This window comes from Ovis canadensis, chromosome 13, assembly GCF_042477335.2.
Source record: "Ovis canadensis isolate MfBH-ARS-UI-01 breed Bighorn chromosome 13, ARS-UI_OviCan_v2, whole genome shotgun sequence".
Classification (NCBI taxonomy): Eukaryota; Metazoa; Chordata; class Mammalia; order Artiodactyla; family Bovidae; genus Ovis; species Ovis canadensis.
Window position 1 is genome coordinate 74,569,203 of NC_091257.1, and position 12,573 is coordinate 74,581,775.

Below are 12,573 nucleotides of genomic sequence, written 5' to 3' on the forward strand. Positions count from 1 at the left end.
AAGAGAAAGAACAACTGGTTCACTAATTAATAAACTCATGGCAAACCACTCTGAATGGGCAGATGGGTCACCTGGACTTGCCCAGGATTAACACTTCTTTGAGGTGCCTTAAGAACTGGCAAAGCCTCCCTGGCAGGAGCTGCCCTCTCTGGCGCAGGCGCACATGCTGCACTCTAGGTCCTAACTCTGTCCTGGCCGTGAGCACACAAGAGCCCTCTCCCGTTCTGCTAAACACAAGGCTCATGAGCACTGCATTTGGAAATGATTCCTAACAGATGACTTCCCCTTTTTGCAACTCATGTTGAAGTCTTCGAGTATCACTTGTAAGGGCATTTTTTTTTGTTGTTACTAGCCTCCCACCTTCCTCCTTTGAAGTTATTTCCCCTCTTGTCATTTCCTCTCTGAGTCATCACGGTTCCAAGATGACCACACATGTTTCTACAGCCGCTTCCCCATTCCATTATCATGCAGGCCACTTTCCTTTGAAAAGTCTCCTAGCAGACATTTTTTAACTTTAGGGGTAAGCTCGATGGTGTTCTGTTTTGCTTCCTCCCCCGCTCAATCGCCACCTGCCACCCCCCCCCAGCCCGGCCCCCTCAGCAAAGTGAGCTCTTTAGTAAATACCCTGTTAAGGGAATTAAAGGTTATCAAACAGGGGAAAGAATAATATTCTGTAATAGATTTTTAATGCTAATGATGATTTATTAAGTATTGAGAAAGGGGACTAAACCTTTTTTCTCTGTGGCATTTAGAGCAGCATCTGGCTTAATATTTGTGGAATGAAGGAAAGGATTTTCAACAGAAAATGGAAATAAAGTTGGTGAAAAATAAACATCAGTTTCTTGGGACTTTTCCTGGTGGTCCAGTGGTTAAGATTCTGAGCTTTCACTACAGGGGGGCAAGGGTTCAATCCCTATTCTGGGTACTTATCTCTCAGGCCACTCAGTGTGGCCAAAAAAAAAAAAAAAAAATCAGAGGGGGTGGGAGGGAGGTTCAAGAGGAAGGGGATATATGGGATATATGTCTATTTAAGGCTGATTCACATTGTTCTATGGCAGAAACCAACACAGCACTGTAAAGCAATTATCTTCCAATTAAAAAATTAAAATAAAATCAGTTCCTTAAAAAAGGAAACTATTTAGCACATGCAATTCACTAAAAGCTATTTATACCTTTATTTACTCTTTATTCTGTTCACATCTCCTGACACTTTCGAACACCAAATGTCTTATTTTTTTCAAAAGGCAGAGCGAATGATGCTTCTCTGTGTGCACTGAGAACAGCAGGGTACCATCTGAGATGGAAAAGGAAGCCCTGCTCGGTCTCCTGACTCACCTCCTGCTTCTGCTGTCTCCCACTGAGTGTCCGTGGGCACCCAGAGGCCTGAGTGATCTTTTAAAACGTAAGACAGCCCGTGTCACCTCCTGCTTTAAACAGGTCACTGGTTTCCACTGCAGTCCAAGTTCTTACAGTGTCGACGAGACCCAGTGTGCACAGGACACTGCTGACCCCTCAAATGCTGCTCCTGACACTTTCTCCCCTTGTGACTCTTCTCTGACGTCGCTGGTCTTTTCACCGACACTCTGCTCTGCTCAGTTCATTCCTGCCCTTACTTTTGCTGTTCCCTCTGCCTGGAATACTTTCCCCATCATTCCGGTTTCCATAGAGGCCCTTTCTGTCTATCACCTCTGTCAGGTCACCTTGTTTTTTCTTTAAGGCAGTTAGCAGCATCTGAAATCATTGCGTCCCTTTACTGACTTAGTGACATTCTGACCCCACAGGAATGTTGGCTCTTTGTTGATGACCCTGATCCCCAGAGCTCGATAACTATGTGTTGGGTGAAAGGATGCAGTGAACCATGAGCTGTGTTTTCCACTGGGTGCTGTGTCGGCCTGTCCTGCCTTGGGAGGCAGGTGAAGGGGTCAAGCTGCTGGATAAAGTCAGAGGGAGGCCAGCAGTGCTTATGGCTATGACTTCGGTTGCAAAGGCTCAGAGCTAAGGCAACATCTGATCACGGGAGAAGGAGCGGGTGATTCTCAAGTGTCTAGGTTGAGAGGTGGGTCAGGTTGGGGCCAGGGAGGGGTTAGGAGAGCTGAGAGTCAGGGATAACCTCTGTTCCCAGACATCTGATAAGCAGGAAGTACCGTTCCTGTCCTCAAGACTGTGTTGCAAGGGCTCTGCACGCCTGTTAACCTCCCATTCATTCACACACACACATACACCTAGGTGTTTCTTGAATACCTACTGTGTGTAGGCACTAAAGATGCAGCACTGAGGGTTTCCCTGGTGGCTCAGTGGTAAAGAATCCACCTGCCAATGCAAGAAACACAGGTTCCGCCCCTGATCGGGAAGATCCAACATGCCCTGGACAACGTAGCCTGTGCGCCACAACTGTTGAGCCTAGAGCCTGGGAGCCACAGCTCTGCAGCCCGTGCACCTAGAGCTCACACTCTGCAAGAAGAGAAGGCACCATAAGGAGAAACCTGCCCTCCACAACTACAGTACCCCCTCCACTCTCTGCAACTAGAGAAAGTCCTTGTGCAGCAAAGAAGATCCAGCACAGCTATAAATAAATACATAAAGTTGCAGCGCTGAATGAGAAAGCTCAGATCTATCCTTGATGGAGTTGACTTTCCAGAGCAGGAAACAATCAATCTCCCATCTTGATAAGAGAGGCTGAGATGGACGGTGAGATGATGCAGTGGGTGTGTAAAAGGAGGCGGTTTAGATAGGGTGGTGCAGAGAGGCTTTGGCTGGCGAGATGCTTGAGAGGAGTACCCAGTGGTCCAGCCACAGGAAGAGAGAAGCATGCCAGGCCAGGAATGGCAGGGGAGTAGGGGAAGGAATTCGGTCAGGTCAGGGAGGAATTCAGCTGCAGTGGCGGAGCTGGTGGGAGTGGATCACTATGACTTCAGAGCTTCTAAAGGTACAAGGAAAGCCTGAAATTGTTCCCCACTCACAAAGCCTCAGTGAGCATTCTTGCGCAGAAGCACCAGAGCAGGAGAGTCTCAGTGACCGGTGGACACTGTGACGCTACCCTAGCCTATCAGGGTCTAAACCAACCCTGGGAATGTTGGTGGTTTTTTAAAAAAAAAAACAATTCAGAATCTTCACTATAGACACTCCTTGACGGAATCTGGAACCATTTCACTCGGAGGTGCAATGAAGCAGGACCATTTGCTTTTCAACTAAAGCTGAAATCTGAAATGCTGAGAACATTTCAGGACATTTAAAAGTTCTTAAAACATAAATATGATTTCAATCAGTTCTCTGGACCACCCACCTTTCAGTAACGCAATGAAGACACTTGTCTGAAAATTCCCTTCAGAAAACCAAGTGAGCAAACAGCCTATAGCTCTACTCATAAGAGAGAACGTCTAGACTGTAGAGAAAATACTACAGAAAGTAGGTTTTCAAATAGTCAAGATTCTCAGAAAGTGATGGAAAATAACCACTATGCTTATTTGACCCAGGATTCCTCTTTCAATTTCTGGACATTCACTCCAGGGAGATAAAGATGCTATTTTCAGTATCACTTCTAAGTGTGTGGACATGTGCACTCAGAAGTAAGCACAATTTGCATTACATTTAATAAAACCACTTATTTATCTTGTCTTTCAGACCTAATTTTCTAGCTTTTCTTGAATGAGTTGAACATGGAGCCAGTCAGCTACAGTCCACTGAGAGGTTGGATTTACCAACTTGGCAACACATCATGGTCTCTCTTTTTGTTGCAGTCACACTGTTTGAGGTCAGTGTTTCCTAGCTCTAATTTTACCACATTTATTTTTCAGTTTTTCTCTTCATTTAATAAGACAGTTTGGGGAAACTTAATAAAAAGTCAGACAATTACACAGAGTCTGCTGTGCACACAGGTGAAATTCTAGTGATGAGGAAGTCCAGGTTGGCTGTTAAGCAGCAACACTGGGGGACAGCCTGAGAGGGCTCTGCTCACCTCCCGAAGTGCATAGGCAGACATCGGGACGTGAGAGGTGTTGGGGTGACCCAAGTGAAAAGCAGGGTTGCTTTAAAGTCAGATGCCCCGACGCGGGGGACCACTCCCCTGGCATGACCCCTTCAAGTACTGTGTTACCATCTAATCAGAAGCACCTAAACAACAATGCAGGCATTAAAAATACTGAGGTAGATCAACAGTGCTAAAACAGACCGCATTCTAAGACATGATTTTCACTGTGAAAGACAAGAAGCCCCAAAGATATTCAGTTACTGCTCCCACTCTTGTAAAGCCATTTTAAAAAGTCTATTATTTGTGTATTGGTGGTTTTGTAGGAATGCTGGGGAAACTATGAGGTGAGGTTGCTTTAGGAATGGGAGTGGAAGACTTGGGTTCTTGCCCTGGGGTTGCCCTTACTGGGTAGGGGTATTTGAACAAGTTCACATGTCATTCATCTAAGACTTGGGTCGGCAAACTAGGGCCTTTAGACCAAATCCGCATGACCAGTCCAAGAGTTAAGAATGAGTTCATATTTTTAAAGGGTTGTAAAAACAAGAATATGTACTGGAGATCAGAGGTGGCCCCCAGAGCATACAGAGCATATACACAGAGCATAATATACAGAGCATAAAACACTATCTGGCTCTTCTTTATGAAAAGAGTGTGGACCTCTTGCCTAAGGATCAGGATATAGAGAGGTGGTTAAGAGCTGGGGCTTGGGTCAGTCTGCCTGGTTGGTTCCTGGCATTCTACTTACTAGCAAATGACCTTGTCAAGTCATTTCAAGGTCATCTGTCTTCATCTGGTCTACTTTCCTCATCCGTAAAATGAGGATAAGAGTAACACACCTACCTCATGGAGATGGTGAGAGGATATAATAAGAAAAAGTAAGCAGAAAACTCAGCACCAGGCCTGGCAGGTGGACAGTCAGTAAGGGTCAGCTGTTACTATCTGTATAATATCAATAATAGAATTTTATGGGGATGCTGAGACTATCAAATATATGTTACATGCATATATATATATATATATATATACATGTTAATCACATGCTGCAAAGTGCTGTAGAAACTGGGCAGATTTAGCGGCCCATAAATAAAAATAAGTCTAAATCATAAAAAAAAAACCCTGGATATTCATAGAAAATGTCAATGTTATGAAAGAAATAAAAAGTAGTGGATTGTTCTAGATTAAGGTTGACAGAGACCTAACAAACAAAATGTGTGATCCCAGAATGAGTTTGGGGTTAGAAAAACAAACACACACACACACAAAGACATAGTAATAGCCAAAAAAGCTAGAAAGGATATTTTTGGATTTCTGGAAAATGTGAATTTAGCCTGAGTTTAAATATATATAGATTTATATATATATATATATATATAAATATATATAAATAGATCACAAATGTGATAAAGTGCCTGGAATCAGTGAATCTAGGTAAAGGATAATGCACAAGTTTACTGCTTTTTTTTCCTTCTGTTTTCCCAGCGCTTTAAATTTTTTTTCAAAGAAAATAGTTGAGTACAAAATTCTAGGATAGCTAATATACATAAGAGAGGCTGTCATGGGTTATTCAGCTGTAACTTTCACTAATGACACCTATGATTATTATGGTAATAATAAATATCACATATTTAATCATATAAGCAAGCTTCCCATTTCATAATTGCTTCATTTCTTTTTCCTGTTCTACTTAGAATTTTTAAAAAGATGTAGCAAAATAACACTGACCTTCACTTTCCTTGTGTCTGAGCAGTTTTTGGTTTTTTTTTAAGCAGTCATTTCAACTTTCTAAGTAGCAAAACCTTTTTGATCCCTGCCACAGACTTGAGCTCTGCTCAGGCATAATCAGTACAGAAGGGATCATGAAAACAGCATAGGAAGGCCTGCTGAGGGCTCAGGGCCAGAGCAGAGACCTGTGTCTCGCTCAGAAATGTGTTAGAAGGTAAATGGGCACAAAGAGATGGGTTGTGTTATCAATCATGTACACTGAGTTTTGCTAGAAAATAATCTGCATCCATCTCTGAGTCAGACTGGTAAGGAGCTTTACAGCACATATATTTTCTGCACTTAAACTCCCATGAAACTTTCCCCTCTAGAGCTTGCATATCACTGTTACATTTTTTACTTCATCAGAAACTCAGCACTGAAATCAGCCGCTGTCCTTAACCCAAACAGACTGCTTCATCTTCTGCCCCTGCAGACCGCCCGGCCACTCACCTTGGGCGCTCCGTCCAGGATGCCTGCTCCTTTCATGTTGCTCCTGTGAACCAGCTCCTCTGAGCCCGGCAGCTGATATCTCTCACTTCAGAAGCGGTTACGCAATGTCACTGCATGCCTCTGGCTGGTTCTCAGAAACTGAATTCTGTGGAGCTATCTGACAGCACAGGAAATTGTCAGAATGGTTCTCCCAGAAGGCAGACTTTCTGGAAAGGAGGAGAAGAAAACAGGTGAAGGAGGGAAGACAAGAAATCAAGGTCACCCTCACTCCTCAATGCCTAACGTCTATGAGTAGAGACTGTCACACATTTGCTCTGAGAAACCGCAAAAGGGGAAAAAAATAGTCTTCTCCTTTATAGGGTGAAGTTCCTACTTTGAAAAGTTGAGTGTATGAACGCACAGCAGTCTCATTCCCTGAACGTCGCGGAACAACTCCTACTGGACAGACCAAACTTATTTCTCTGATTAGAGGCTGCCAGGACAAATTTCTGATAGTGGTCAGTGTTTCTCCTTTCTTACCCCTTAAAACTTGCCCTGCAACAGCCAGAGAAAATGAGTCCGGGGACAGGGGAGCAGTATCCAGGAGACCTCCTCCCACATCTTTCTGGGTCAGACACACACTTCCCCCTGCTCCAAACCCCATTGCCCACCCCGTGGTCTTTGGGTGCTGTCTCTGCAGCAAGGCTATGCTGAGCACTTGTCAATACAAGTATATTATCTCTCAAATCTCACCCGCCCACCATCTGAACTTGAAGCCACAATGCTAGTTCATCATGCAATTCAGTTCAACTTGCTAAATTGTTCCACTTTCCTTGCGTACGTGCGTGTTTAGTTGCTCAGTCATGTCCAATCGTTTGCAACTCTGAGTTGTAGCCCACCAGGCTCCTCAGTTCATGGGATGTCCCAGGTAAGAATACTGGAGAGGGTTGCCATTTCCTTCTCCAGGGGATCTTTCCCACCCAAGAACTGAACCTGAGTTTCCTGTGGCTCCTGCATTGCAGGCAGATTCTTTCCACTTTCCTTAAATTCAGACTAAATATCCAGAAAGGACCTACAGGGGCGCAAATGGCTTGCTAGGCGTGTTGGCGTTTTTATTTCACGTAAACAAACCGGTGTCCATCCTTCCAGCCGGGCTCAGGTTCCGTCTCCAATGAGCTCTCTCTCTTCCCGTCCCGTGATTACAGCACTTATTGTCTTGTCTGCTGGTTGTCCTGTCTGAGCATCAGGAAGGATTTATGGGTGGAAAGAGCTGACTGATTTCCAGTGGGAGACAATCTATATTCTAAACTGTTACCTTTGTTGGAACTTCCCTGGCCAAGTGGTTGACATGTTATAGATGAGAGCAAATAAGAGGGAAGGAACAAAGATCATACAGAACTGTCACAAAATGACTGAGCAACAAGCTCAAGGTGGAGATCCATAGATAGGACAGAGACAGGAGAAGAGGGAATAATCTAGGAAAGGCTTCACATGGAAGGCAAGGTATGAGAAGCAGGGGCAGGTCAGTGTAGAGCCTGGACTAACAGCGGTACCTGTTTATCTTTTACAGGTACATATCCTGTTTATCCTGTTTATCTTTACAGATGAGACAGATCGTTAAAATGGTACTACTGCAGGTGATATTTGTGAAGCAAAGGGCGCTACAAAATAGCAGATGATTTTAAATATGAATCTGGACATTTCTCTCAGGTGTACCCGTTTGTTCCTGCTTTCTTCTGCCTTTACCAGCATTCCTCTGTGTCGGTGACCTCGGGTCATGGAGCACCTTATAAGGAGGAGGCAAGCACTGTCCAGCTAAGGCTGAGGTTCGTGTTTTCAGAGAGGGAATTTATGAAACCAAACTCTGATGCCTCTTATGTATAGAAATGGAATGATGTTATGATTGCATTTTTAAAAGCCCTTATCTCTCAGAGATATACACTGAAATATTTACAGACAAAATTTGAAAATCCAAAATAATTCAAGGGGAAAGTGGATAGAGGTGATTAGCACAATACTGGCCATGCGCTGAAAATTGGGGAGTCTTGAGTCATGGATCATGTGGATTCATTACAGTACTGCTGATATTGAATTTTAAAAAGTAACAGCTTAATTAGCATATAATTCACATAGATCCCTCGGAGAAGGGAATGACAACCCACTCTAGTATTCTTGCCTGAAGAATTCCATGGACGGAGGAGCCTAATGGGCTACAGTCTATGGAATTGCAAGGGGTCGGACTTGACTGAAGCAACTGACACTTTCACTGCTTGACTCTAACGTGCCACAGAAGTACAATTCAGTGTTTTTTTTTAGTATATTCAGAGTTGTGCAACCATCACCACTATTTAATTTCAGAACTTCATCACCCCAATGAGAAAGACGATACCTATCAGCAGTCACTCCTTTTTCTCCTCTCCACACTGGCAACCACTGTTTTCTATTGTATTGAAAAAAAGTAGAAAGGCTGGACAAACTTGCTCAAATGATGAACAGATATAGACTCTGAACCCAAGTCTCCTGGAAAAGACAACAGATAGATTTCACGCCAATTCAAGTTTGGATGGTTCCCATCACCCTGGCGAATTCCAGACAGCAATTCTTCCCAGTACTGAAGGGATGACCCTGAAGGTCCCTATACAGATTAAAATGCTGTCATTTGCATGTCTTTTTCAAGGAAAAACAGTCTGAACCAAAAAACAAAACTATTAGGATTTGACCCTAAAATTAAATACTCACCCCTGCATGGATATTCAGTGTGGTATTTTGTGAATGAGGGGCTTGACTTCTCAGACTCCTGTTTGATCAGCTATGATTTTTCTGAATGGAAAGCTGTAGACATTTTGCTGCGGTCCATTCATATTTACATTTTAACTTAACATTGCGAGAGTTGATTATTCTAGGAAATTGGGTTGTTTTCGCAATATCCCACAGACCAAAGGTTGAAACAGCTAGAATTAAGAGAACCAAGTGAGAGAGCTTCTAATAAGGTAATCTCCCCTCCTCTCAAGTAATGTGCTGCTAAGAACAGTATTTTTGTTGTTGTTGTTGTTTATTTATTTGGATGTGCCGGGTCTTAGTTGAGGCACACAGGGCCTTTGATCTTCATTGTGGCATGCCAGATCTTTAGTTGTGGCATGTGGGATCTAGTTTCCTGACCAGGGATCAAACCCAGGCCTCCTGCATTGACAGTGTGAAGTCTTAGCCACTGCACCACAAGTGAAGTCCCCGAGAACAGAATTTTGAGTTGAGTTTCTTTTCAGAACTTAGGGAGTCTGATCATTTTCATAACTCCTAACAAATGTGCAGGAAGGCATATTGTTTTGTGTACTGAGCTCTTTTTCATATGCTTTTATATTGTTTTCGTGTGGACTTTTATCTGACATTTAAGTCCAGCCGAATACCAGACTCAGAATGTCCAGAGCATTAAAGTCCTGGCAGGACATTTCAGACTGTGCTGCTTTATTTTTTTAGAAGTCTTTATTGGTTTTGTTACAATATTGTTCTATGTTTTGGTTCTTTGGTCAGGAGGCATGTGGGATCCTAGCTCGTTGACCAGGGATCGAACCCGAACCCCCTGCATTGGGAGTCAAAGTCTTAACCACTGGACTGCCAGGGAATCCCCTGTGCTGCTTTAAAATCACCTGATTATCGGGCAGATTGTAACCTCAAGAAGGTAACTCAAAAGAGCTCCTTTGGTCAAAGTAGGATTTCATAAATTGCCAACAAATTCATCTAAAAACCCGAGTATAGGGATAATACGGGGAAGACGGAAATACTGAAGTTATTATAATTAGCGATAGCTCAGCTTACTAGCCTGAATTTTGATCCCAAGGTTGAGAGGAAAAAGGAATCAGAGCAAGACTTGAAAAACGCTACAGAGGAAACGCTACAGGTGGAAAAAGGTGTGTAAAGCTGGAGGGCAAGGCTGAATGCAGAAAATACCACGAGCCGGTAGTCATTATGGGGGTGCAACCAGGAAGGGAAGAAACAATTGGCCAGAAAGTGACTGGGAAAAAGTCTTCATAGATGACAACACCTACTAAAGGGAAAAGGAAGACAAAGGCACAGGGCAAAGACAAGAGGTGCTGCTGCTGCTGCTGCTAAGTCACTTCAGTCGTGTCCGACTCTGTGCAACCCCATAGACGGCAGCCCACCAGGCTCCCCCATCCCTGGGATTCTCCAGGCAAGAACACTGGAGTGGGTTGCCATTTCCTTCTCCAATGCATGAAAGGAAAAGTGAAAGTGAAGTCGCTCAGTCATGTCTGACTCTTAGCGACCCCATGGACTGCAGCCTACCAGGCTCCTCCGTCCATGGGATTTTCCAGGCAAGAGTACTGGAGTGGGTTGCCATCGCCCTCTCCAGACATGAGGTATGAAAGCTACGAAAATGCTGAAAGTTTTACTCAAGTTATTTTGTTGTTGTTCAAATCTACTTGGTTACTTTTAAAGTCTCTTGATCCTTGACCCCATTCTATTGTTTTAGTCTTTCAGACGTATTCTACACAACATTTACCTATCACGCACCTGCTAATTCCACTGTCTGACTCGTTTCTGCCCATTCTCACCACCATGGCTGTTTCTTACACTCGAGAACACGTGATGATCTTTTTTAAAAGATTCATTTACTTGTATTTTTGGTTGCACCGGGCTTTCATTGCTGCGCATGGGCTTGCTCTGGTTGCAAGTGGGAGCCGCTCTCCAGCTGCGGTGTGTGGTCTTCTCATCGCAGTGGTTTCTCTTGTGGAACACGGGCTCTAGGCACTTGGGCTTCAGTAGCTGCGATGTGCTCTAGGCACATGGGCTTAGTTGCTCCATGGCATGTGGGATCTCCCTGGACCAGGGATCGAACCCAAGTCTCCTCCATTGGCAGGCGGATTCCTTACCACTGAGACACCAGGGAAGCCCCTGAAAATGATTCTTAGAGTTTCTCTGGGACAAGTTATTGAGGCCTGGGGCTAAGATGTGCTCTTATGAAGAGCAGCAGTCCCCAACCTTTTTGGCATCAGGGATGGGTTTCATGGAAGACAATTTTTCTATGAACTGGGGTGGGGGAGGGGGATGGTTTCAGGATGATTCAAGTGCATTACATTTATTGTACACTTTATTATTATTACATCAGCTCCACCTCAGATTAGGCATTAGATCCTTGAGTTTGGGGACCCCAGCTGTACAGAGGTGCTAGCCTGACACTCCACTACCAGCTAGAGCTGCTTTAAATTCTCAGCTTGAAACCACAGAGGTTTTTCTAAACCACTAAGCGGTGTGACTTGCTCTAGCCTTGCTCAAGAAGCCAACAGCTTGTGGATGGGGGATTCTCAACAGCCTTCCCCGGTGTCAACACCACAGACCTTCTTCCACAAACCTGAGCCAGTGCTGTAGATGAGATTCCTCTTTCTGAGGTGGGAATTTTGTCAACATCACCTTTTAGCTGGTGGGGGGAAGCACCTTTTGGGTTCTGGGTTTTCTTTCTGGGTCTTGATCAAAGTTCCTACCTTGTGAAGACTCAACAGCTCAAGGAGTCTAGGCTAAAAGGGACTACCAAAGTCCATGGTGTTACCAGCAGCTGTCACTATCAGTGCTCTGGATGTGGGCTGTGTGGTGGGGTCTGCCTCAGGAACTCCCATACTCTCTTGCGAGCTCAGCTATCTACATAGTGATTAAAAACGAAATCTGTTCAGGTTTGTAGTGAGAGGGGTTCTTGGAGGATCCTGGCCCGCTATTTCTTTCAAAAGCAGAAGTTTCCCCCCAGAATTCAGTGTCTTCCTCCTCCCCCAATTCTGTTTATATCATGATGTGTTTTTTAAAAAGGAGCTTCACTGATGGAAGTGCACGTTGGGGATGATTTTGATAAGCTCGCCAATCACAGAAAAGGAAACTATTGCCTGGAAGAGAAATGATTTCCCTTAAGCGAGCTGAGACTTGGGATTCCCCCCAACAATCTCTTCTTTTGGGTGGCTCAGTGATAAGGAATCTGCCTGCCAATGCAGGAAACTTGGGTTTGATCCCTGGGTCGGGAAGATCCCCTGGAGAAGGAAATGGCAACCCACTCCAGTATTTTTGCCTGGAAAATCCCATGGACAGAGGAGCCTGGCGGACTACAGTCCATGGGGTCCCAAAGAGTTGGGCATGACTAAGCAACTGAGAATGCAGGCATGCATGCAAGGGAAACCAAAACTTAAAGACAAAAGATAGATTTCTCTGAATGATCTAAAGGAACAGATTATACTCAAAATTTTAAAATCATAGAAGAGCAAAGATACACATCTACAGGTCATTAAGTCTGGTTTCCAGAACAAAACACTAAAGAAACCGAGAGAAATATCAATCCAAACTCACAATGGCTGTTGAAGACCTTATGTTGTAACACAGAAACATGCAAGAGAATGCCCCCCAAAAAATGAACTAGCTTTAAA

General features: G+C 44.1%; 1 protein-coding gene across 2 annotated transcripts in view; it reads right to left on the bottom strand.

Moving 5' to 3' along the window:
• Positions 1-9,662, bottom strand: part of CASS4 (Cas scaffold protein family member 4) — a 38,489-nt gene extending 28,827 nt beyond the window's left edge. The window contains exon 1 of one of the 2 annotated variants that reach the window (XM_069546840.1): positions 6,179-9,662. In XM_069546840.1, the coding sequence (XP_069402941.1) occupies positions 6,179-6,214 (36 nt within the window). In that variant the 5' untranslated portion in view covers positions 6,215-9,662. The remainder of the gene's footprint in view (positions 1-6,178) is intronic. The other variant, XM_069546842.1, reaches the window with a different exon arrangement.
• Between the last annotated feature and the right edge of the window lie 2,911 nt (positions 9,663-12,573).